Source organism: Tachyglossus aculeatus, chromosome 24, assembly GCF_015852505.1.
Source record: "Tachyglossus aculeatus isolate mTacAcu1 chromosome 24, mTacAcu1.pri, whole genome shotgun sequence".
Lineage (NCBI taxonomy): Eukaryota > Metazoa > Chordata > Mammalia > Monotremata > Tachyglossidae > Tachyglossus > Tachyglossus aculeatus.
This window is the reverse complement of record NC_052089.1, coordinates 16,550,742-16,578,569: the sequence shown is the minus strand read 5'-3', so window position 1 is coordinate 16,578,569 and position 27,828 is coordinate 16,550,742. Positions and strand designations below refer to the sequence as shown.

Genomic DNA, 27,828 nt, shown 5'->3' with positions numbered 1-27,828 from the left:
CCAGGATAACCTAAATTTGTTTGTTTACCTCTGCTCCCTTTCAAACAAACATTGTTATGAATGTTCAGTCTCCCGGTAACCCACACACCAAAAGAAACGCTGGGGTGGAGATTTGAGTGTGTTTGGGTGGAAGTGTGCTGAAACATTTAAAATAGGGATAGTTAAGGCTTCAAAGTACAATTTATAGCTATTCTTAGCCTCAGGATACCCAAGTGGACATTCCAACCATTTCCCCAATCTTCTGTATCTAGGAGGAGGGTCACACCTGCTGTGGTTTCCAATTGCTTAAAAGAAAGGTGGGATTCCAAATGATTTGTTTGCCAAAGACATTGACTAAAGTTCAATAAATACTGGCCATTTAAAGAGTTTCAACATGCTTGCACAGCCTAATTGTCTCCTGTTGGTTTTCATGGCTAGATTGGAGAGGATTTGCATCCTGACATTGTTGCCAGAAAGCAAGTTAGAACTGTCAACACTAATTTGCTCATCTACATTTTTAAGTAATTCTTCAGGGCTTTTTAATTAATGAATAGCTACAGTTTGTGCTGTTGAAGAACTGACTCTGCCCCCTCTTTGTACAGTGTGTAGCCCTTGATAGTGTAATAAATTCTCCCTTTGGGAGGTGTCAGCACTATCGGTGCATCCAATTGCAAGACTACAGCAGGAACAAATAATTGCTATTGCTTGAGTTTGCTGATCATCCCTTACTTTGAATTTGCTGTTCTCTTAGCCCATATACTAAACTGAGTCTTTAATCTGGCTGATTTTTTCACTTGCCCTGCTCCTCCTACCTCTGTGATTGTGCGCTCAGAATGGGACAGGGGCTGTGTCTGATATGATTATTTCAGGCATAGTACAGTGCTCTGCACACAGTAAGTGTTCAGTAAAATGCCACCGATTAATCAATCAATCATATTTATTGAGTGCTTACTGTGTGCATTCATTCATTCATTCAATCGTATTTATTGAGCGCTTACTGTGTGCAGAGCACTTTACTAAGCGCTTGGGAAGTACAAGTTGGCAACATACAGAGACAGTCCCTACCCAACAGCGGGCTCACAGTCTAGAAGGGGGAGACAGACAACAAAACAAAACATATTAATAAAACAGAATAGTAAATATGTACAGTAATAAATCTGTACAAATATATATACAGGTGCTGTGGGGAGGGGAAGGAGGTAGGGTGGGGGGGATGGGGGAGAGGAAGGAGGGGGCTCAGTCTGGGAAGGCCTCCTGGAGGAGGTGAGCTCTCAGTAGGGCTTTGGAGGGAGGAAGAGAGCTAGCTTGGCTGATGTGCGGAGGGAGGACATTCCAGGCCAGGGGGAGGATGTGGGCCGGGGGTCGACGGCGGGACAGGCGAGAACGAGGCACGGTGAGGAGGTTAGGGGCAGAGGAGCGGAGGGTGCGGGCTGGGCTGTAGAAGGAAAGGAGGGAGGTGAGGTAGGAGGGGGCGAGGTGCTGGAGAGCCTTGAAGCTGAGAGTGAGGAGTTTTTGCCTGATGCAGAACACTGTACTAAGTTCTTGGGAGCGTACGGTATAACAATATTATAGTTGCCCACAATATAAGCTGCCCATAGTAAGCTTACAGTCTAGAAGGAGAAAGAGACATTAATATAAATAAATAAATTATGGCTATGTACTTAAGTACTGTGTGGCTGGGATCAGGGATGAATAAACGGAGGTAGTCAAGGTGAAACAGAAGGGAGTGGAAGAAAAGGATAAGAGGGCATAATCAGGGAAGGCCTCTTGGAGGAAATGTGTCTTCAGAAAGGCTTTGAAGGCAGGAAGAGTAATTATCTGTTAGATATGAAGAGGGAGGACATTCCAGGCCTGAGGCAGGATGTGGGCAAGAGGTTGGTGGTGAGGTAGATTGAGGTATAGTAAGAAGGTTGGCATTAGAGGAGTGAAGTGTGCACCCTGGGTTATAGTAGGAGAGTAGCAAGGAGACCTTCATTTGAGCTGATTACCTCTTCATCTCCTTCCACACACACACACACACACACACACACACACACACACACACACACAAAACCTCTTATGCAAACATGAGAAGAATCTGTAAGTGTGTGGTTAACCTAGCATTGCCAGTGGTTTTAAAATTTCTCCTAAAATGTTTATAGCTCCCAAACTAAGCCCTTTACTGAATCTTCTCTCCACATCATTCTTCCCATGTGACAGCATATAACTCTATTCTGACTCTCACGGCCTTTGCATTAATCTCTATATATTGCCTTACAGTGCACTACTTTTAGTTTTCTTGTTTATTGCAAACTGGAATGATCATTCCTAGTCAATTCAGTTTCACTGTTGTCCTTAATTCTATCTTTATAAACCTTTATCCACATTTCTAAATAAAACCTCTACTGATTTTTAAAATTGCATATATTGGTAATATTTGGTTAATAATGAGGTGCTCCTTTCTTGTATTCACTTACTGTTGTCATTAACAGATTTACAAGAAAACTGAATCAATCCAATTTATTGAGCACCACCTGTGTGCAGACCATATACTAAGCACTTGGGAAAGTACAGTATAAAAAGTTTGTTGGACACGATCCCTGCCCACAAGGACATTGTACATTGTACAAGAGGAAACAAATATTAAAATGCATTAGGGATAGGAGAAATAGTAGAGTATAAGAATATTTACCTAAGTACTGTGGGGCTGAGGTGAGAGGTAGTTTTGAAAATAGAAGCTGTACTTAGTTTTTATTTAGTTTTCCTAGTTTTACTTAGTTGCACTTGGTATACTAAGTTTTACTTAGTACAGTGCTCTGCACAAAATAAACACTTGATAAATACCATTGATTTATTGGTTACTTGACAAGAGCACAGGAACAGAAAGGAACAATGTTTTCATACTCTGAACTAGGATAATTTTTCACTTGTAAAGACAACTATAAAAAAAATTAACATCTGGTGTTTAGGACATTTCAATCAGCATTCTGAATAATACTACCACTACGTATCTTGAGTGTCTCGTGTATTTATCTGTTGACTTATTTATCTACTTGTGATTGTTATTCACATATACCCTCCATTCTTTAAATTGTTATATATTCTTCAGCTTACGTCTTCCTGATCAGCTTTTCAGAGTGTGGGCCACAACTTCTTTTTTCAGAATTTTCCTTAAATAACTAAAAGAATGCTCTGCACCCTATTGCTCATTAAGAAACTGTTGATGATTTCATGATAAAGAAGAAGAATTACTTAAATTTCCAAATGCATTTACACCTGTAGGAAAATAAACAGGTGTTCAAAAAAAAAAAACTAGTCATATGACTTTGGAAAAATCTTTAAAAAATGATGGTTTAGCTGCTGTCATTGAATTAGTATGACTGATAGATGTAAAGGCTGATGGGATGTAGTATCATGGCTTTGAATGGCATTCCTACAATAGGGAATTGTCTGTCGAGTTGTATTCAGCATCTGGTCTACTGAGAAAAATGACTACTCTAGAGATATATTGTCTTTCATGTTAGTTACCAAAACAGAAACATAAATTCTAGTGCTTAAAGCATTTTGATGAAATCTGTTACATTTATTTAAGCATGTAGATTAGGTATTGTTTATAGTTATTTCATATTCTGCTCATTCACTTCAAAAGATTATTTAATAATGTAATGATTCATATACTGGCAGTCTTAAAGAAAAGATACTTTCCCATGGCATCATTAAATTTATCATCCCAAATTTGGTATGCCCTATTTTTCCTTTCTTCTTCCACTGAATAATACATACCTAGGATGGCATTAATTTGAATCTGACCTGCTAAGGCAATTTTTCTAATTCAATTTATAGATTTTACAAGACAAGCTCCCCAGACCATAGCGTGTAGTAGCATAATGGTTACAGTGTCCATTTACTTTATCTGCAGAGATACTTTCTTTTTCTTGGGGTGCCTTAAGACTTTTCTGATGAAGGATAACCGAGAAATATAAGGGATGACTTTCATTGCACTGTCTCTTCTGGGGGCCTGGGTTTGAATCCCACTTAGGAAGGAAAAGCCACAAAGACTTTAAACTGGTTTCTAGAAGGGTTACAATGTTAAGGCTTAGTGCAGTGCTGTGCACACAGTAAGCGCTCAATAAATACGATTGAATGAATGAATAAGGCAGTAGAGAGCTATGAATTATGGCAGCAGTGAAAAAGGTCAGTAGCTGCTGGGGATTCACAAAGTTTAAGAGGGTCAAGGAAGAAAGGGATAATTTACCCAGTGGGACAAGCTGCAACATCCTAAATGTGTAACTTGCCAATGCCAGAGGCGCATGAAACAGGAGGAACGGAAAAATCTTCAAGCTCAATCCAGATTATGGCTTAATTAGCGTATCATCGTCTCTGTGGCATACTTCTCATGAAGGGAATGATAACACTCGTGGGAATACAGTTTTCAGAAGAAAAGCAAGAGAAAATTGAAGGAAGGATAATTTATAGTTTCTTAAGAATTCTAAAAATGGGTAATTGGAAATCCTATGGATTAATACAAAAGGGGGTCAAAATAAATTAAAACCAGAGGTTAGGAAACCATGAGCCTGTTGTTGGGTAGGGACTGTCTCTATATGTTGCCGAATTGTACTTTACAAGCGCTTACTACAGTGCTCTGCACACAGTAAGCTCTCAATAAATGCGATTGAATGACTGACAATGAATGAATGAATGAATGAATGAAACCTTCCTGGTGGAGATGTATTACTAACCCCCAGGGATCTGGGCTTCCAGCTCAGGGGTACAGGAATCCAGTAGGCCCGAAAGTCAATTTGCCTTCATATGGTTACTCACTTGGGTAGTTTACATAGCACAAGACAGACCTCGTTTTATAGTGACTAATTTAATTTAGGCAGTGGGAATATCTGTCCTTAAACAGTCCCAGCACAGTGCTCTGCTCTTTACTGAAAATGTTTGAAGGATACAATAAATTGCCTGATATTGATTAGCAAAATCCAGAACTCTTTTGCATTTGTTATGCTGCCTTCCAAGTTGAACAGTAAAGTCTTCCCTAATCAGTGCCCTCCTGAGATACTGGAAATGGATATTAGGATAAAAGTTGAGGATTTTGCTCTTCAGGTATGTGGTTTTGAGCTAGCTCAAGGAGCCACTTGATGAAAAGTCAGAGTGTGGATCATGATAGCTGAGGGGTAGCAAAGGATTTATGAAATACCAGGTGCCTGCAGCAAGGAAGTATTCATTTCTGAAAGAAGACAGGGGTCATACTTGGGAGTTGGGAATCAGCTAGTCTGAGGGGCTCTTTGGGAAAAATCATGAAACAGTGATGAATAGGGTAAGCACTTGCTAAATCAGGGTAAGGTAGAAGTGAATATTTCGATAAGGTGTGAGTGTGCATGGTTACACTTTGTACTGAGTTCAGAGGTCAACTACGCTCAAAGATGTGTTAACCTTTCTGTTAGTGTTGTTAATGGTTCCCACTTTGCTAACAGGCTTAACACTGCCCTTCTCCTCACTCTATGTCTCTGCTTCTTTTCTTACTTCATTCAATCATTCAATCGCATTTACTGAGCACTTACTAAGTGCAGAGCACTGTACTAAGCACTTGGAAAGTACAATTCAGCAACAGAGACAATTCCTGCCCACAGTGGGCTCACAGTCTAGAAAGGGGGAGACAGGCATGAAAACAAGTAAACAGACATCAATAGCATCAATAGAAATAAATAGAATTATAGATAAATACAGATCATTAATATAAGTAAATAGAATTATAAATATGCACGTACATAGACACATGTGCTGTGGGGTGGGGGGGTAGAGCAAAGGGAGTGAGTAGGGGTGATGCGGGGGGGGGGGGGGTGCAGAGGAAAACGGGGGCTTAGTCTGGGCAGGCGTCCTGGAAGAGCTGAGCCTTCAGTAGGGTTGGACAAAAAGATCCAATAACAAAAGCCACACAGTAAGTCCAGGCATTAATATTAGGTCCAAAAAGCAGTCAGGGAAACTAAACAAGAACAGCCATAAGCAGAGCTTTTCTTTCAGGCAAACGTCCTAACACCATGGCTCCGGGACAGGCCCTGGGGAGGGATTAGTGGTGTGAAATTTCGGAAAGTGTTTCCCTGACTATCCAATGTTGGATTAGCACTAACTCTTAGATCTTCAGGGCAGATGTTGGTCAGAAAAGAAATACATTCCACCTGAAACACCTGCTTGTGTCAGACAGGGGTGGACAGTTTTCTTCTTTTGGAAGACACTTGGTTACAGCTAGTATGGTCACTGAAATCCTCTATGGTGAGTGTGAAGAAGTAAGCCAGGTGGTAAATCAAAAATGGATTTGAATTGTCATGTGTTTAATTCGTGTTCATAAAACAAAAATTGTTTTCAAAATCTCTGTTCCTGAAGACCTTGGAGCTATAAATAAAAACTTTCAGGATTGATGTTCTTAGGTTTGTAATAATGATGGCATTTATTAAGCGCTTACTATGTGCCAAACACTGTTCTACGCGCTGGGGAGGTTACAAGGTGATCAGATTGTCCCACGGGGGGCTCACAGTCTTAATACCCATTTTACAGATGAGGTAACTGTGGCACAGAGAAGTTAAGTGACTTGCCCAAAGTCACACAGCTGACAATTGGCGGAGCTGGGATTTGAACCCATGACCTCTGACTCCAAAGCTCGTGCTCTTTCCACTGAGCTATACTGATGCTAGAAAGTAGTAGGAGTGGAAGAGCACAGAAAATCCAAGATTTATATAAATCAAACAAAAAGGTCCATATTTAAATGCACTTAATAGGCAGGACTTACTTATGAATACATACGCATTGTCCATATGCTTTGTATGCTTAGAGATCCTTGAGTGTAACAACATCTGTCATACGGTAGAGCTCAAATATTACACAATCATATTGCCGATTGTTAAAAGCCTTCATTCTCTGCTACCTCTGGTCACTCGAAGTGCTGTTTCCTCATAATTTAAATTCATAACATTAAGGGTTTATTTCATGTTTTGTGTGCTTGTCTTCCCCTCTAGACCATAAAATCTTCAAGGGCAGGAATCCGGCTTACATTTGTCTTTTTTTTTTTTTTGTTAAGGAATGCTGCCTGATTTCCATTTTTTCTTTATGTCTTTGGGCACTGGGCCTTTGGGCCTTTGGCTTGATTTTCAGGGTTGCATCAGAGGTTTTAAACATTTACATTACTGAGAATGGGCTAAGGCAAGGATTCTGCCCTCAGATCTTTTTGTTGGTATATGTGTCACTGCAAGAACCATCTAGATTAGAGTAATTGTTCAGCTCTTGTGCAAATAATTGAAGCTATAAAGGGCTTGTTTCTCCACTGAAGGGACATCTCATCCCTACTTCTTTTGAGTCCCCTCTTTGTCTGAATATCTGAAGCTGCAAAGGTCAAGAAGTCGGTTCTCCTCACTCTAGGAAGTTTGGATGCCTTCTCATTTATTTCTCATTCCTTTAAAAGTTTGGTTTTCTGGAAGAAGGCTGTTTGAATCATGGAATGATCTTATTCTCAAAATAATCAAGTGTTTCAACAATTTACATTTTGAGATCTGGCATGGAGCAATCTCCACTAGCTACATAGACCTGGCAGACTTGATGCAGTTTTTTTAAATTCAACTGGATTTCCAATATTGACAGGTTACTATTTTTATCAGTACAATATGGTCCACATTCTTGATTCTCAAAGCATTTAGAGTCCAACTTTACAAAACTGTGAAGTTCAGCTATCTGTGCGTGTCCTAATTAAATCAGAAAATTTAACAGGTTTTTTTTTTTGTTTTTGATGCTCTTTAATGGTGTTTAGTAAGTGCTAACTCTGTGCCAGGCGCTGTAGTAAGTGCTGGGATAGATAGAAGATAATTGGGTTGGACGCAGTCCATGTCCCACATGCGGTTCAAAGTCTTAAAACCCATTTTGCCGAGGAGGTAACTGAGGCACAGAGAAGTGAAGTGACTTGCCCAAGGTCACACAGCAGATAAGTGGTAGCACTGTGATTAGAACCCAGGTTCTTCTGAATCCCTGACCCTTGCTTTACCACGCTGCTTCTCAGGAGTAGTGGTGGTAGTTGCAGCAGTAACATTTATTTTGTGTTCTCTTGACATGCTGCACTTTATTAGGGGCTTGGAAGGACGGAATAATGAAGTGATACATACCTGCCCACAAGGAGCCTGTACCCCAGATTAAAGAAATCAATGTCAAAAATGTAAAAAAAAACCCTCACTTTTCTGCCAGATATTCCGTAAAACCAAACTTCCCTCAACAGGTGCAGTGATTTTTATGTGGTAGTAATCACTGTCTGCTTGTGAAAGTAATAAATATTTATGTTTTATTGCTGAAATGCTTCCCGGGGACAAAGTGTCTATGACTTTGTTTTATTTTTGCTTTCCTGAAGAAGAGTTGAAAATGCATTTTTAACATCATTTTCAGCCACTTTGGGTGTTGTGCTATATGCACTTGACAATTGACTTATAATTGGACTATGCTGTCAATGGAAACTCTTACAAGTATTGAACCTGACATTTAAGACAGTATTACTGTCATCTTGGCTTCTTTTATTGAATATGCAGAGAATTATAATTGGGCTAACAAGCATGGTAACCTAGCCCCTTTCCTATTATCTGAAGAGTCTTTCTATATATGCCTGACTTGTAGTTGCTAGTTATACATAGAGATTCATTATATAAATATGCACATATATATATTTGTGTAAATATACATATACATATATATATGCACAAATAATATTGAATTGGTGGTTTATCCAACCTAAGATGGAAATGACTGCCCACAGATAATAGAACTTTAGAAGTTTCAGTAAAACAGCACTTATTGTAAGATAAAACATTTTCCATTTTCTCTTTTTACAGTGCACTTTTTCTTTCCTTTATTTGTATTCATTACACTTTAAACATTAATAAATTATTTCATGCATTTTCAAACTCCTACTGTAATAGTCTTGAAGAAGACCTTTGAATGCAATCGGCACATTTCAGGAGGTTTTTGAGGGAGCTGATTTTCAGCCCTGTGGAATCTTACTCAATTGAGAATCTCCTTTTCATTTTTAATGATTCTTAATCACCTTTCCTTATGAAGCACCCTGTATTAACATTTTCAGTTTTCTCAGCAAAGCAACAATAAGAGCAATAATCTTATACCACTCTTCGAAAACCCAGCAAGTTATGTAGAGTGACCATTGATATATAAGAATATATCAATATAAATATACATATACACAAATATGTAAAGAAAAATACTGGCATATGAAAATCAACATATGTGTTTATTGAGCACGTACTGTGTACAGAGAATGATTCCCAGGAAATTATATTCAAAGTGTAAAGTGAAATTTCTCTATTTTGAACTAATGACTGTAATTTTGGGCTGATATGATGTGCAAAAGTCTATATTCAAACGTTTGAAATAAGCTGCACCACAGAAGGATCAGGATTTTATATTGTCATGGTGTCTTCTATAATCTTACCCTTCTTTTCCCCTACTGTTCTTTACCTTTTAATTTTTATCTATTTTCATTATTCTCAAAAAGCATGTCTTATTGCTTGTCTTTCAAACATTTCAAGGCTGCTTCTTAGCCAGTCATTTCTTATATGGTTTCAAATGAAAAGGCATTTTAAAAAATGATTCCCTGGACGTAATTGATCATAAATGGTTTTAAATTGTTGCACACTTTTAGTTCCCTTCAACAAAAGTCAAATGAAAATAGGCCAGGGTATTGTCTGAATATTCAGTTCTGTTTATAGGATGTTAGTGATAATATAGTCAAAATATATAAGGGAAATAATGGCCTTATGTGTTCTAATCCATGTCACAGTGTATTTTATTGTGAATATACTTTTGCAGCAACATAAAGGTGTTGCTAATAACACAGTTGCATATTACAATATTGGATATGAAAGGGTGATGTATTTCTTCTTGGTTTGAACTAGATGAAGATTGATGTTAAAATTAATAAATTAATATTTTAGCTTTGAGGCTCTCAGATAAAAGATGTGCTCATTTGTTAAGAGGCTAATCTACAACCAGATAAGTTTTTCTAAGGAACTTTTCCCTAATGGGGGATTTTGATGAGTGAGGTATCATTTGAGAGTTTCCAATACAGTGGCTTATGAGCACCCAATCTAAAGTACAAATAAGAGATCCCATTTTAAAGCCCAGTGCTCCACACTGATGAGGTTTCTACTTCAGAATTCAAAGTTTTCATTAGAACCTGCTGGGGTATCATCTGCCCTTTTACAGTAAGCCATTTATCACTCAGTGTCAGAACTGCAGAAATATTGTAGGGTCTCAGGGTGATGATGGGAGGAAGGGGGAGGCTCTAAGCAGAAGCTTCCTGTCCCATTCCCATATTACAAACCTGCCCTCATCTCTCAACCGAATAACTCTGAAACTGCTGAGACTTTCCAAGTCCAATCCTCTAAGAGGATTGACAAGTCAAAGAATAGTTCTTTGAGCTTGTTTTGATTGAATTTCTTGTGATAATTTACCTGTTGGGCATGGAGGCGAAAGCTGATTTGTCTGACCTAGTTGGGACCAAGAATAGTTGATCAAGTTGAAACTAGAGCTAAAATTGGATGCAGTTGTGTTTCTATTGCTTTGAAAGTTGTTGGCCTAGTTTTGTTCAGATATGCATTTTTCTTCTGTGATAGTCTGACATATCAGTACAGATAATCTGTGCTCCCCTGTACACCCAATACCCCTATAATAAGAGGGTTGTATTCTTGCAAAACCCTACATAAAACATGTGACATAATACTAACCCATTCCAATGATGTATACACATAGTTACTTCTTCCAACACCAAGATTCACTGTAAACCAACAGGTTTACATTGTTGGAAGAACTTTCCCTAATTCTCTAAATGCAGTCTAGTCAAAACACATAGCGAAAACACAATTTTGGGCTTAACTATCTAACTTACATATGTGTATATATATATATATATATATATATATACACGTATATATATATATATATATATATATATACGTGTGTGTGTTTGTGTGTGTGTGTGAGAGAGAGAGAGGGTTGAGGAAGGAGGCAGAATGCTTGAAGCTGGCTTTCTTGAATGTAGGAATTGCTTTTTTACATTCATTTTGCAGTTAATGATGACATTAAGAAAGCTCACTCACAATACTGTTGATCTTTGAGATTACACATTATTGGTTCTGCATGAGGAAGGTATTATCAATCCTATTTAACCCAATTCCTTCTGGGAGGCACAGGGACAAATCTCTGGAGCTGCAGAAACATGCACAGCTTTCCTGGGCTTCTTCCCTGATCTGGCTTAATTGGAGAAATGGTGGGACCAATTTCCACATGCAGAAATAGAAAAGCATCAGTAAAAACCCCAATTACAGTCATAGTACTCATGAATATTGTTGAAATAGAAGGATAGGAATTTTGGATGAATTATTAAAATTAAACTTCAAATTTGGACCATTCCTAGTTCATAGAAGATGATATTTCTCTTCTCTTGTAGATAATTAAGGCTTAGTTCAATATTTAATCTCCTTTTATAGAAGTAATTTTAAATTATTTATTTCAGTGAGATACATTGGCATCTGATTTAGATTTGTCTCTCCTAATATCACCCCCTGCCTGGCATTTTGATGTTGACCTTAGCATCCCAACTCCTAGTCACTAGCCCCATCTCCACACCTCATGTACAACCTAAGCAATCAATCAATCAGTCATACTTATTGAACACTTATTGTGTGTAAGTAAGAAATGGGTTAGCAGTGAAAGTAATGCAGTAAGTCTTAGGGGAAGGGAGGCTTGCATATGACTTTTTCCACTTGGGGACCTTCAAACCCCATTTGCACAGGACTCCTATGAAGATAGCAATCTGCCATAATCCTTAGAAAGGAATGAATACTCTCTCTCTAAAGTCATATTTGAAACAAAGACTCCTTTGCAAAGCAGTTTCCCGAAACATGTATGAACGATCTCTTGGTACAGTTGGCTTTCAGGAAGTCATTTTGTTATGTTAGGAAAATTAGCCACTGACCATGATTGTTTCCAAATCAGCCTTGAAATTGGATCCTTGTCTACATGCCTGGGTTGTCGTAGTTTCTCCACCAAACAGAAACCCTTTCTCTGGAGCCTTTCTCACCTAATAGTTCTTCTGAGAGAGTGTGTGGCCCCTTGAAAAGAGGGAACAGTCTCTTCCAACGCCTCTTCTTCCTCCACCTCCTCCTCTTCCCTATCACATCCTCTTTCAGCTCCAGTGTATCTCAGGCAGCATTCTGCAGTGACTTTCCAGGTTCTTTCGGTCCAGAAGTTTTCTCCTTCCAAACTCCATATGCTAAGAGAGAATATGGCATAGTGGAAAGGGCAAGAGAGTGGGGGGCAAGAGACCTAGGTTTTAGTCCCCACTCCATCACTTGCCTGCTGTATGGCTTGGAGCAATTCCCTTAATTTCTCTGTATCTCAGTTTCTTCACCTGTAAAATGAGGATAAATGAGGGAAATGAGGGAAAAGCTATTCTCCCTCCCTCTTAGACTTGTGCTCCTCAAGTGGGGCAGGGACTATGTCCAATCTGATGACCTTTTATCTTATCTAGCATTTAATTCAGTATTTAGCACATAATAAGCACTTAACAAACACCATTATTAATCAACCCCTTTCAGGAAGAAAATAAGTAGAGTCTGGAGCTTGGCAGAGTTGACTCCTTCCCTTCTGTGCCTGGAAATTTTCAATTCAACCCTATACCCTTCACCATTCCTTTCTGTCAGGGCAGGGATGAATGAACGCAAAGGTCAAATTGCAGAAATAAAGCCGACCTATATTGTAGGATCTTTTTTAAAAAGATTGCATTTTCCTAATGAAGTGCTATGATGAACTTTTTAAACGTAAATTTCATTGGAAAAGAATAATGTGGAAGATTTAAATGTAAACGGCTACTTGTGGGCCTTAGTGTAGCTATTGAGTAGTATCATTTGTGATGAATGTCTGTAAGAATTAACAAATAAATTGACCCTCACAAATGTATTGGTTTTGCTACTTATGAAGAATAATGAATGACCTAAATATACTTTATGCTTTGATTTTTCAGGCCTGTTTTTTTTCCATGAACTAATAATACTTAAGGAATGTCATTTGTCTTGGTAATATGCATCTCATCTCAAGCACTGTGATCCCAACAACCTTTATAAATTTGTCAGTAGTGTTACATTTCTCTCTGTTTCTACTCACAACATCCAGCTAATATCTCTTTGTTCTCTTCTTCTTGTGCACTCTTTTCCTTGGTTCCAGCGGCTGCTTCAAAGAGCAAAGTAAAAGGTGAGCTTTCTCTTTCATTCTTTGTGACTAACATTGAACCATTTTGCCATTCACTTGATACTTTTTTGAAGGCATCATTGGTTAGGGCTGTGGAATGATGATGATTCGTAAGCACTCTACAAATGCTAAGTTTTTGCTATTGCTTATTACTGTTTTAGAAGTCATGTTTCTACTTGACTACCCAAGGAGTAAAGGAAGATGGTACAATTTAAATTCCTAGAGACATAGGTGCTCAACAAAAGTTGAGAAAACGGCTTCCCTTAGGATATTGTGCTTCTAGAGAAGGATAGTTGGATTTTTAAAACAAGTGAACACTAGATAGATAAAAATGTAAAGAAATAGAAGTTAAAATAAATTGGAGTGCTGATGATTTTCAGATTTGAAATTCTCGGGGCTGTCTAGGTCTCATAATGCCATCCTTTTTCAACTGGAGCTTTGTTAATTTGAATCACTGTTGCCTCAGCTGCTTCTTAGTAGAAGCCATCTACAGCTCCTTTGGTTCATGGTCTGTCCTTTCTACATACCAAGAAATACATTTCGTCCCTTATTTTCTACCAGATATGCACTGTGGAATGCTTATGGATAGGGCCAACATTAACCAAGGAGGGACCTGGGTCAGAAAATAGCAAGTGCCCTTCACCCCCTCCAATTTCCTGACTACCACCATAAGAGGGGTTCTAGCACTTTAGATGGAAATGAAACTTTGGGTGAAAACCTGGCAGTTTGTCCCAGGGGAGTGAAAGGAGGATGGAAAAATAATAATTATAATTTTGGGATTTGTTAAGCATGTACTATATGCTGAGCACTGTTCTAAGCACTAAGGTAATCAGGGTGTCCCACATGGGGTAGGAAATCCTCTTCTTTATCCACATTCCCAACTGGGATCTCTTCAGGAAGTGTTAGACCAGATTTTCCTCCAGTTAATAGTCCCAGAAAATTGGCATCCCTGGCACACTGCTACTCTCCCAAACCCAAAAACTGGCTCTGAATAAATGTTTCAGGTACTTTATGATCATTGCCCTGAAAATTATCTGTTCTGTACAATGACCGAACCTAAAACTCCCTTAACTGAAAATCGAGTCAAACAAACTTGACTTTCTGCAGTTACGTTAAATGCGAAATAAATTTCAACAGTTAAATTTGGTCTTTTGTTCTTACTTTCTGAGAGTCACTCAATAAATACCCTTTATGTACTTTGTTAGCAATCTTTGTGCCTTTGCCATGATGCAAATAGGACAGTTGAGATTTGTGAACAAAGTCTGTGAGGTTTGTGAACAAAAATAAGAAATAATAAATTTGATTAAAAACATTTTGTGATGAAACCTTAACAACTAAGAGAAAGTATGAATAACATTTTTGTTCTAGTAAATCTGCCTTAATGGCTTTTTCTGTTGCACTCTGATTTTATCTTTCACCTTCCTGTTCTCCTCCTTTGTTTCCCGTTCCCTCATCACAAAATGTGTACAATCAGACTTCTTTTCTTTGCTGATCCAAGTGTGTCATGGAGATGATAGACATTCCACTCATGTAAAGGTGAAGCTATCAGACCAATCACCTGGAATCCTTTTCCCCATAGGCATAAGCAAAGGCATTCATTAAACCAAAAACCTAGCATGACCACATTTCATTTTAAGTATGGGGGGGAAAAGGGAGAAAAAAGAGGGTAAACTTTGGTGTAATAGACATCCTTGAAGTGTGGTGTAGTAGAAAGAGAGCAGGCTGGGAATCAGAAGATCTGTATTTTAATCTTAGTTCTGCCAAATAACCTGTTATGTGACCTTGGGCAAGTCATTTAAGTTCTCTGTGCCTCAGTTCCTTAACTGCAAAATTGGGGATTCAATACTTGTTCTCCCTCCTACTTAGACTATGAAGTCCCCTGTGTGACCTGATTATCTTGTGTTTATTCTAGTGCTTAGTACTATGCTTGGCGCATAGTAAGTGGTTAACAGTACTGCACTTATTATTGTTTTTGAAGAGCTAAAGGGTTAGAAAAAGCAGTATTTTGAACCCTTCAATTAGGATTGAGGTTGGAATGAGAAGTACTAGCTCAGCTCCCTTTCTTTCCCAGTTTTAGACAGCAGAACCAAGTCGTTTTGGCTTTTTGATAAGAACACGGGGAATAGGTCAGAGCAGGAAAGCCAGGAATGAAAATTCAAGTGGAAAAGAACAAAAAAAGAAATTCGAGGTTTAAGCTATTGTATACAAGACATAATATCAGGGTGTCAGACTGTAGACAGTAAAACAAGCATAGTCTCCTCAGGTTGTTTACAGTGATTTTAAGGTGCAGTCCACATTTCCTAAGACCTGAGGTTTAGTCAGGACATGCAAGCCCATTCAGTGGATGACCAGAAGTCTAAAAAAGAAGGAGTATCACCATACAATAATATGGCTATTCATTTTATAAATTCATTCAGCACTTACAGGGTGCAGAGCACTGTACTAAGCGCTTAAATGTGCACATGATACTCATTGTGCTTTCTTTGAACTGACTGGTGCAAGTACTCAAAGATAGTAGCTATTTAATCAATCAATCAATCACTTGTATTGAAGTTGGGGCTTTGATGGGTACTTCAGGGAAGCTAAGAACCCCCTTGGTGGAGGGTCTATGTATATTTTAGGACCATGGTATGCTGCTGTACTTACTGCCTAGTTTTCTCTTTTGACACTGATAAGAAATGTGATATGTGTTAAGCACTTACTATGTGCCAAGCACTGAACTGGGTAAGATAAAACAGTCAAATCAGTCAGTCTCAGAGGGGCTGTCACACTAAGAAGGAAGGAGGAAAAATATTTGCCCCCCATTTTACAGATGAGTAGACCGAGGTCCTCAGAAGTTAGTGACTTCCCCAAGATCACACAGAAGGCAAGTAGCAGAAGCAGAATCAGGACTCAGGTTCTTAGAAGCACAGGTCCAGACTCTTCCCATTAGGCCACCCTGCTTCTTATCTCCAAACTATCAGTTGTTTTCCATCTTGAAATAAAAGATGAGGTGATTTCAAAATGATGTTTCACAATTACATTTGTAATTTATTTATTTATATTAATGTCTGTATTCACTCCTAGACTGTAAGCTCCTCATGGGTGTCTACCAATTCTGTTATAGTGTACTCTCCCAAGCACTAAGTAAAGTGTTCTGAATGCAGTAAGCACTTAGTAAATGCCATTGATAGAATTACTAACAGATAGCTAGAAAGTCATGCAGACAAGCTAGAAAAGATTATGCAGTTATTTTCATATGTATTCATATGAAAGAGAGCGTGTCATTTTTAGTGTGTTTTTTTAATATCTACACTCCGCTAGGAGCCAAATACTAAACATTAAATGATGTAGACATTTCCCTCAGGGTTTACAGCGTAAAAAAATTGGAAACAAAGACAGGCAGCAACAAGAAACATGTTCTGCAGGTATAGGGATGTATAGCTGAATTGTAAGATAATTCAGCATTTATTGCCCATGAATACATTCAGGGATGCTGCTGTCATAATGTTTTTAGTAATAATGTGGTCATTGCATTTATTAAGCTATGTTCTCAAATTTTATTTGGAGACTGTGGGGAAATGTTAAAATGCAAGTGCAATAAGTAAAATCTGCATATTTCTCCCTTCAGGGCTTATCAAAGTAATTAGATTGTCCCTGTAAAAAGGACCTTCCTACTGCAGGTAACTTCCTGCATTCTCAGCCTGATGCTACTGGTTAGAAGGGATTAAATGGCTCACCTTGGGGGGTGTGGATGATTTAATGCAACAGCAAAGGGTCGTACTTACCCCTGGCAAAATCTAGTCCTGAATGTACTTAATTAATATCATTAGTATTCACACTGAGCTTCTTACTGAACTAGGGTTTATATTTTACTTGGGGCTGGCATTTTCAGAGCAGTACACGTCACTGTAATTGCTATGAATTCTGAAGACTATTCCAAAACGATACCCTCAGGCGGTGTTGAAAACTGACCAACAGCTGATTGAGATAATGCCAGCTTTAAAGTAGGCACATGCCCAGTATGCAGGGTAACTGTCAGTGTTATTATGCCTGAGACTGATCTGGCCTCCCTTTTGGGACAGCTATAGGCTGCAGGGGACTAGGTAAGGCCCCTTCTGACCTTGCTAGACTGGAGGGATGTCAGTTATCCCTGTATTTGCATCCCCTACAGCCCCAGAGTCCAAAATGGAATTCAGACATCCTTTGCCCTAGGTGCAGATCCTATTTCCAGAAAGTGTAGGGCCTATTTTTTATTCTGCCTCTACACCACAAACTGTGACTTCAGGGGAGCAGACTGCTGTCTACTCCTGCCAAAGAAATGATAGCTTCACTAGTGAGTACTTAGTGCCTACTAGATGCAATGCATGCACCTAGAGGTCAGAAAAGAACAGTAGAATAATAATAATAATTGTGGTATTTGTCAAGTACTTACTGTGTGCAAGGTATTATGCTAAGCACTGGGGTAGAGACAAGTGAGTTAGGTTGGACACTGTCCCTGTTCCACGTGAGGCTCGCAGTCTTAATCCCCATTTCATGGATGAGGGACTAAGACACCAAAAAGTTAGATGACTTGCCCAAGGTCATACAGCAGACAAGTGGCGGAGCCAGGATTAGAACCCATATCCTTCTGACTTCTAGGCCTCTGGTCTATCCACTAGGCCAGAAGCATGCTATCTATAATGAGCTTAAACTCTAATGGAGGAGATAGTCTAAGAATATTTTACAAATAATCAGAATGAATAATGAATTTTTCCATTGATATATACATTCCTGTATATAAAGATATAGCTCAGCATCTAAATCTACACATTAAGTACGTACAGGCTTCATATTTTGGGTGTGTGTCATGTGGGTTCAGTCAATCAACCAATGATATTTAATTATCAAGTTATTTTTGAGCACTTACTGGGTGCAGAGCACTGCATTAAGCACTTGGGAGAGTTAAACACAACGGAGTTGGTAAACACGTTCCCTGCCCACAGTGAGGCTACAGTCTGGAAGGGAGTTGTATTTTGCTGAATTTACAATGCTTTATGAATGGGTTCAAATGTTATGCTTCTTTTAGTGAATTGGTTTACCCTTATGAGAGTGTGCTGAGAAAACTAAGGTTTTACAGAAGATTGTTTCCTTTTATTCGCCCTTAGGCATTGTTTTTGGCTGTGTGGATAAATTTGTTTCTTGCATTGATTCATGACAATTTGATTTTATCTCTTGGTTTCATCGCCTTCCCAAGGTCTGTGTTTTAAAGGAAAGTCCTTGTTTCTGGACATCTCCCACATCTACCTGTTTTTATTGTCCCCCTGTAGTCCATATTCTCTCCAATTCATTCATTCAATTGTATTTATTGGGCGCTTATTGTGTGCAGAGCACTGTACTAAGCACTTGGGAAGTACAAGCAACATATAGAGACGGTCCCTACCCAACAACGGGCTCACAGTCTAGAAGGGGGAGACAGACAACAAAACAAAACATGTAGACAGGTGTCAAAATCGTCAGAACAAATAGGATTATAGCTATATGCACATCATTAACAAAATAAATGAAGTAGTAAATATCTACATGTCACCTGCTCGTACGCTCAGGGTACTGTCAATGTCAAGCAAACAATAGTATTTATTGAGCACCTACTGTGTGCAGAGCATTGCACTAGGAGCTTGAGGGAGTAAAATACTACAGAGTTGGTAGACAAATTTCCTACAATTTAGAGGGAGAAAGAAGAAGAGCAGGTCTTCAACTAGAGAGATGTCCTCTCATCCCTCTTCCTCCAACTTTACTCTTTCTCTTAATTTCTCTCTCTCCATTATTGTAGGAGTCACAATGGTTTTCAAATGCAGGGTGCTGATTTTTTTTTTTTTTTTTCATTTTTCAGTCTACAATAGCTTTGGCATTGCCTCACTGCTTGCGATTCTGTGTTTCGCTATTTCCCTCCATGCTGCAGATGACAGTCTTAAGTTGTATAATAATGGATATTTCCTTTATTTGCCTTCGGAAATGTAATTTCTCACTTGGTTCCATGTTGCTGTGATTTTACTTTATTTCTTCCTTTTCTCCTTGAGATGCATAAGCAGTTCTGGAGTTTATTATGAATGTTGGGTAAAACCAAATCACTTGTCCACAAATCCCAATAATAAGAATAATATGTTAGTAGTCAGAAAGCATTGCTACTTTGTTTACATCCCAATTTCAACCCAAATCAGTCATTATAGCAATTTTTATTCTGTCTAAATACATCTCATCCAAAAGCCAATCTCCTTTGGGATTCATTTCATTCATTTGGTTCGTGTTATTCTATTATGTTAATAAAATTGGTGTTTGCTTTTTCTACAGCTGTTGTGTTGGGGTTTCTAAAGTCTTTAATTAAAATCCCAAGGTTTGGGGTTTCTCATAGACCTTTAAACAGAAAGCTCTGTAGTGAAGTAAAATACAATGATAAACATGTAACAGTTCCTTGGGCTTCTGTGGGCCTTTCACCTTCGGAATTAGGCTTCTTTGCTAAGACAAAGATGAAATTACGGTATTTATTAGTTTAAAACTTGATTGACGTTCACTTCCGATATTTTGAAGCAAAAATTGTTGAATGGAAGAACATTCCGCCATCAATATCATTGCTGCAGAGGTCGATGTTTCAGGGGAGTTGATAAAAGTAAAAAGAATCTGCCCTTTTAGCCTGTGGTTTAACAGCTACTGGTTTTCAACCTTGTTTTTAATCCTATGCAAAAGGAATTAGCAGCTGATTTTGTATCCCTCAGTTCAACACAGCTCCCCAGAGCACATCTGGTTTAGGATGGGGAATCAATACTGTAGCTCCATGGAGTGTGCTTCATTGAGCAAGGTTTCAGATTCGCTTCGATGTCTGTGTGATTAACAGCTGATATTAGCTGGAATTCAGTGGTTCTGCCCTCCCCTTCCTCCCACCCCCCAATTCTATTATTAACGCACTTGATCCCTTGGGTGGTAGCACAGAAATAATAGGGTAGTGGGTATATGGAAAAGCCCACCATGCTTTTTTGCAATTAGGTTGGTGCACTAGTATCAGTGTTCCTGGTGTCGGAGATGGAATTAGGGATGCAACTCTTGATAAGTGTTTGCATCTAACCTGTCCCAACATTGGAAGTATAGATGATGGGTTTCAAGATTTTCCCATAGGAAACTATGGTTAAAACAAAAGTTTCTACAGAAAACTCTCTTAAATGCCAGAACCCTGGGTAGATATGAAAAGAGACTCTCCAATTGACTAGTACAGTGCTCTGCACACAATAAGCACTCCCATAAATACTACTAATTGATTAGCCACACAATTGTCGCCTGTAACTTAAAGGTCGTCAGATGTAAGGCATCTTGTTGGGCCATGTAGAAATGAAGGAGATCTGCAGGAAGCAGCGACAATGCTGAACTAAGTAGAAATGGCAAGAGGGGTAAGTTATAGCAACAGAGGATCACAGTAACCTTGGCTCCTGCTACCTAAAGTTTCTATCTCCATTTCCTTACTCTGTCAGCCCCTTTAAGAGCCAGTTATTGACTCAGGGCTGAGTAATAGTGGCAAGAAATCTTGGGAACTAGAGAAGCTCGTTGTTGCCCCATTTATTACTGTTTATTCTACTTCTTTGACTCAGCTCCTGGTTAAACATGTGAAACTGGGAGTTTGTGTGTTTATGTGTGTTCCCTATGAATGTCCCCATGTGTTTGTGTGTCTCTCCTACCTGTATGTCCACTCTGCCCTGTATCTCCTTCTCCTGCCATTTTCTCCCACCCCCGTCTTCCACCACCATCCCCACCCATATTTGGACCATCAATCAATCAATCAATCAATCAATCGTATTTATTGAGCGCTTACTATGTGCAGAGCACTGTACTAAGCGCTTGGGAAGTACAAATTGGCATCACATAGAGACAGTCCCTACCCGATAGTGGGCTCACAGTCTAAAAGGGGGAGACAGAGAACAGAACCAAACATACCAACAAAATAAAATAAGTAGGATAGAAATGTACAAGTAAAATAAATAAATAAATAAATAAACAGAGTAATAAATATGTACAACCATATATACATATATACAGGTGCTGTGGGGAGGGGAAGGCGGTAAGGCGGGGGGATGGAGAGGGGGACGAGGGGGAGAGGAAAGAAGGGGCTCAATCTGGGAAGGCCTCCTGGAGGAGGTGAGCTCTCAGCAGGGCCTTGAAGGGAGGAAGAGAGCTAGCTTGGCGGATGGGCAGAGGGAGGGCATTCCAGGCCCGGGGGATGACGTGGGCCGGGGGTCGATGGCGGGACAGGCGAGAGCGAGGTACAGTGAGGAGATTAGTGGTGGAGGAGCGGAGGGTGCGGGCTGGGCAGTAGGAGAGAAGGGAGGTGAGGTAGGAGGGGGCGAGGTGATGGAGAGCCTTGAAGCCCAGGGTGAGGAGTTTCTGCCTGATGCGCAGATTGATCGGTAGCCATTGGAGGTTTTTGAGGAGGGGAGTGATATGTCCAGAGCGTTTCTGGACAAAGATAATGCGGGCAGCAGCATGAAGTATGGATTGAAGTGGAGAGAGACACGAGGATGGGAGATCAGAGAGAAGGCTAGTGCAGTAGTCCTGCGTCCTGAAATTCCTACCCCTGCCCCACTCAGAAAAAAAAAAAATCCCATCATTTAATAGTAAAATAGGTTTACAATTTTAATGGACAGTTGCAGTGTTGTGAAGTGGGTTGCATTTAAATTTTATTTAGGCTACGATTCAGCTAGATCTTTCCAATTTATCAGGTACTCACAGAAATAATTAGTGGGTCTGAATTTCTCAAGTAGTAAGATAAGTACTTCCTCCTGGGAAAGGGCAGGGTCAGCACATGAACTGTCTGGTTCAGGGGAGCCAGCTGAGGCAGTGCAAAGCATCACTGGGAGTCTCTGAATCTGGAGAGCTGGACTTTGGTCCTTTGTCATTTATCACTCTTGAGGGCCAAAAGACTGTGGATTCATATTTTGAAATCCCTCCATAGCAGCAGTATTGGTGGGAGTCTTTCCATGTCATTTTTTGTTTCTCTCCTCAGCTACTTCTAAATCAAAATATTCCAAGTATATGACCCTAACATCTCAAATCCCATTGGAAAAATCCCGTAACTTTAAAAGATGGATACAGAAAAGTTAGTCAGTGAGGACTTGTTGTTGTCTTATGCTGTCGAGTCATGATCGACCCATAGCGGCCATTGACGCACCTCTCACAGAATGCCCCACTTCCATCTGCACTAGCTCCTGGCAGTGGGTCCATAGAGGACTATCTGCTCTATTTTCATTATGGTCTAAGAGTTTTGAGATATCCAGTCTGTAATCTCTAGCTTGGGAAACAATGTCCACCGATACAGTTACTGTGAGGGACAAATAAATAGTCTGGGTAGAGGACCTGGGTTCTAATCCTGGCTCAACCATTTGTGTGCTGTGTGACCTCAGGCAAGTCACTTAATTTCTCTGTGCCTCAGTTACCTCATGTGTAAAATGGAGATTAAGACTGTGAACCCCATATGGGACGTAGATTATGTCCAACCTGCTTAACTCCAGCACTTAGTACAGTGCCTGGCATTATTTGTTAGCTGTGTGACTTTGGGCAAGTCACTTAACTTCTCTGAGCCTCAGTTACCTCATCTGTAAAATGGGGATTAAGATAGCGAGCATCGCGTGGAACAACCTGATCACCTTGTATCGCCCCCGCCAGCACATAGAACAGTGCTTCACACATAGTAAGCGCTTGACAAATGCCATTATCATCATCATCATGATGAAAAAAAGATACACTCCTCACCATCTGACCTCACCTAACATGTCTACTGTCTTCTCCTGCTATTCCCCAACTCTCTGTCTTTTTTCCCCCTAGCCAACCTTCTAGCTGTACCTCACTCTTGACTCTGCTGTTCCATCTCCTTGTTCATGCTGTTTCCCTTGCTTGGAATTCCCTCCCTACATCAGACAGACTACAGTTCTCCACACATTCAAATCCCTTCTAAAATTCCACCTCCTATAGCAATTTTTTTCAACACCCTGAGCTATGTCATCCCATCGGTCATATCTAGCATTTACAAATTTAGTGACAGCCCACCTTAACACTCAAGTACACTAGCCTGCTTTATTTCTTTACTCTAGTTGTAAATATGTTTTCCTCTGTTTCTCTAATTAGAGTGCAAGCTCCTTGTTGGTAGGAAACCTGTCACTTGGTTATTTTGTACTTCCCAAGTGCCTAATGCAGACCACAGCACCCCGTGGGTGTTCAATTAATGGTATTGTGAATAGTATTATTATTATTGTTAGTGACAAAGAATAGATGATAGATATGTTTACAGAGATGTTGGCAAAGCATGGACACAAATCCTCGTACAATTGCCATAATTCAGAAGAATAATATCAGATAGCAATTTAAGTCTAAACTCTCATAATTGAGCTAAATAGGAAACAAGCCTCAGCATAAATAATCTGAGAAATCTTTCCTTCTTTCCAACTGTGTCGCAGTTCACAGCACCAACAGTTACATATGAATGCAATCACGGTTCCTTTTGGGATTTCTAGGTAATCTAGTTTTGAATGTTATTTATAGGAGTACTGTTAAATGTGACTGTTCTTAGTAATTTCACTGATATTCAAACAAAAAGGTGTGAAATCTTTCTTTAATATGAATGGCAATCACAGACTGAGGTTTTTTGACCTTGAATGTTTGTGACCTAACCTTCAAAATGCTCATTAAATAATGCATATCCTGTATCAAAGAACTTAGTCCACCAGCAGGGTGATAGAAAATAGGAATGACATCGGCTTCTGTTTTGAAATGTCGTCTACTTCCATTCATGTTTATCTATGTGGTAGATCAGAGGTGAGAACCTGAAACTCAATCTGATCTGGCCCAATTAACAGAAATGACCAAATATCACATGACAGAGGTCCCTAAGTCATCTCTCCACTACATTTGGACTCAGAGGATTTATGGCAGCGTGGACCATGGCCATGGCTGCTTCAATAGCATTTGGTGACAATGGGGAGGTAAGAGGATGTAAAAGAAATTGTTTGTCTTCCCCAGAGAATAGTGGGATTTTCTGTTGGAAGTGGAAATGAGTGGGGTCAGTAAGACTGTGAAACTCTTAAGCCCTTAGGGCTTGTGGTAGGGGAGAAAGTTATAGGTTTTTAATTATCATATCTGGTTCATTTGAGTCAAAATTTCCACATACCTGAATAGAAGATTGTCAACCCTGATTAATGGTGTCTTTCTGCATTATGATGGTAGGTTTTATTGTTTTGTGAAATCCACAAATACTGTAGTGCTACTGTTGGGCAAATCACAAACAGTATTTAATGACACTATCTTACAAGTATCTTATCTAACTTTTGGGTTTCATATAGGTTAGAGAACTAGGAGTAGGACTAACATCAAGATAGGACTGAATACTATGTCCTCCGCTGTCCAATATTTTGCTAGGTATCAGTGACTTAAGAAATTCACTGTGGTCCTCTCCTCAGGTGGTGCTCTTCTCATGTGATGCAAATCTTTCATAGCATAAATGATAAATGTACTGTGCATCCTGTTCCAAAATCATGCAACAAGAAACCTTACCATACAGAATGCATGCTCTCCCAAAGAGCTAGAGTCTCTTTTGGTGGATAAAATGCTCTTGTGAAGTAAGTTAGCAATGATTTTTAAGTCATTTTGAGTTCACGTAGGGTCCTGGTTAGTTCATCATTACTACCTGGAATAAAGTAGCAACCTTAGACTCAGAGTAAATTATACTTAAGGGTGTCTGATTTATTTCCAGGGAACAATTTTCCAAAAGGGGAAATAAGAGTTTTAAATCCAGATTGCCCACTGCAAAAAATCGGAGTTTCTATTATTTGAGAGGGATATGATATGATCTACAAACTTATCTCCAAATACAGTGTTTTTTTGGAAACTCTGAAAAAAGCTACCAGATGGAGAAAATGAAATCGTGGGGCAAATACAATTGCTAAATAAAGATCCTGGATTTTTTTTTCATACTGTGAACAGATTTAGTGAGACTTGGGCTATGTCAGGACTGCCTGATACTGAGGTACTTGGAGAATTTCCCCAAACACTAGATGCATATCATTCAGTCATTCACCACACGTGATCCTTTTTCTGCTTTCGTGTTGTCCTGTTCCCATTACTGTAAGTGCCCAAGCTTTGTGAAGCATCAAGAAATAGAATAAAGAAGAAGAATAAGAGTTCTTTTTTGATTGTCACAGCTTGTTGACAATATTGGAAAGAGAAAATCTGTGAAATCAACAGGTATAAATAGATGTTTTTTGGATAGTTTGATAAAAAGGGAAAGTTGGAATCCCTCTCTTCTGACACCCTAAGAATTATGCAACTTTGTGACTGTTATGGTAGGCATAATTAGTTGCTCTCTGTTGCCTCTTAACCATTTCTTTGTGCAGCCACGCAAAAGATATTCCATTTGTTCCACGCTGATTTTTGTGCTGCCACTTCATTGGCCTTTACTCTGTGCTCCTGTGAATTTCACTTACCGTTGACAGTAAGGAAATCCCCACTGGCTCTGAATTATTCATTTATTTCCTGAAAAATATTTGATTATTCAAGAGTCATTGGTTTTAACTAAGCTATTCTGAGACATTGAGATTTATATTAGAATAACTCTTGGATAATGGTTCCTAAATGAGGTAGTCTAGAGAGCCTTTTGGGGCCACCATGGGCTATTTTTGAGGCCAGTCAGTGACCAAAAAAGACTACATTAAATGCCACTAACATGTTCCCCAAAGGACTTTTCCTTCTTACTAGCTGGTCTTTCAAAGAAGGGTAAGAGAAATAGTGTGGCTTAGGGGAAAGAGCACGGGCTTGGGAGTCAGAGGCCATGGGTTCTAATTCCGGCTCTGCCACTTGTCAGCTGTGGGACTTTGGGTAAGTCACTTAACTTCTCTGTGCCTCAGTTACCTCATCTGTAAAATGGGGATTAAGACTCTGAGCCCCAAGTGGGACAACCTGATTACCTTGTATCTACCCCAGCACTTAGAACAGTATTTGGCACATAGTAAGTGCCAAACAAATACCATCATTATTATTATATTATTATTCTACAGAAAGGAGTGGGAGAAGAAGAAATGAGAGCTAAGTCAAAGAAAGCCTGTAGCAGGAGATGTGCCTTCAATAAGGCTTTGAAGGTGGGGACAGCAATTGTCTGTCAGATACAAAGCGGGAGGGTGTTCCAGGCCAGAGGAAGGACGTGGGCGAGAGGTTGGTAGCAACATAGGTGAGGTTGAGGTTCAGTGAATAGGTTGGCATTAGAGGAACTAAGTGTGAGGGCTGAGTTGTCATATGAGAGCAGTAAGGTGAGGCAGGAGGGGGCAAGATTCATTCATTCAATCATATTTATTGAGCACTTACTGTGTGCAGAGCACTGTACTAAGTGCTTGGGAAGTACAAGTTGGCAACATATAGAGACAGTTGCTACCCAACGACGGGCTCACAGTCTAGAAGATGATGGAGTGCTTTAAATCTGATGGTAAGGAATTTCCTTTTGATGCAAAGGTGGATGGACAACCACTGGATGTTGTTGAGGAGTGAAGAAACATGGACTGGACACTTTTGTAGAAAAATTATCTGAGTAGAGTGAAGTATGGACTGGTGTGGGGCAAGACGGACAGCAGGGAGGTCAGCAAGGAGGCTGATACAGTAATCAAGGTGAGATAGGATAAATGCTTGGATTGACATGGTAGTTTGGATGGAGAGGAAATGGCAGATTTTAACAATGTTATCACTATTATGTTATAATAATTGTTATGAATGCTATTAATAACACTAGCAGCATTATTTATTAAGCACTGAAGTGGTAAGGTCTGGGGTAGATAAAAGATTAGAAGGTCACATTCAGTTGCTGTTCCACAATGGGTTCCCTATCTATCCTATCCCCCTTTGATACTTTAGGAAATTGAGATATAGATTAATTAGGTGATTTACCAAGGATGACCCTGTAGGTGAGCTAAACCCAGGTCTCCAGACTCCAAGTGCCATATTCTTTCTACTAAGCTATGCCTCCTTCCTGACTCAAAAATGAGATTTGGCAGAAATTTGAGAGTCAACTACAAAATTCTAGAAACTGAGTTACCACCAATTTTAATCCCTTAGATTGAGTTTTTCAAATGTCTATCCCCTAATAGTTGTAATATGGGCATGGCTCTCCGTTTACTCTATGAACTGAAGAATTTTAGGTGAATTTTTTAAAATCCAATCTTATCAAAGTAATTTTTTAACTCAGATTCCTCAGTTCAATATATATGGTTGATTTTATGAATGTAAACAACCCTTTTTAAAATTAATCTGGGAAGTAATTGGGTAAGAGAGAAAGTAATTTAAAGGGAAATTAGAAAGGGATTTAAAAATAAATAGAAAGCAAACAATGAAACCTGTCAACATAATTTTAAAATCACAAGTTACATTAAGCAAAGTCAATAATAAATTGAAGAAAGGAGACAGAGGAATGGGCTAAAACCTAAATTCTATTCCTTATGTGAATAAAAAATGTATATAACTACCTGTAAATCTAATTTATTGTTGGTAATTAAAGCAATAACCAAAGGTATGTTGGGAAATAACTCATGATACAGTGTAATTCTCATT

At 39.2% G+C, this 27,828-nt stretch overlaps 1 protein-coding gene across 6 annotated transcripts in view; it reads left to right on the top strand.

The window, feature by feature from the left end:
- Positions 1-27,828, top strand: part of CADM2 (cell adhesion molecule 2) — an 861,189-nt gene that overhangs the window by 568,461 nt on the left and 264,900 nt on the right. For 4 of the 6 annotated variants that reach the window (XM_038766108.1, XM_038766105.1, XM_038766103.1 and 1 more), the window contains exon 2: positions 13,225-13,251. The exons of the other annotated variants lie outside the window; for them this stretch is intronic. In XM_038766108.1, the coding sequence (XP_038622036.1) occupies positions 13,225-13,251 (27 nt within the window). The remainder of the gene's footprint in view (positions 1-13,224; positions 13,252-27,828) is intronic. 6 annotated transcript variants of the gene reach the window in all.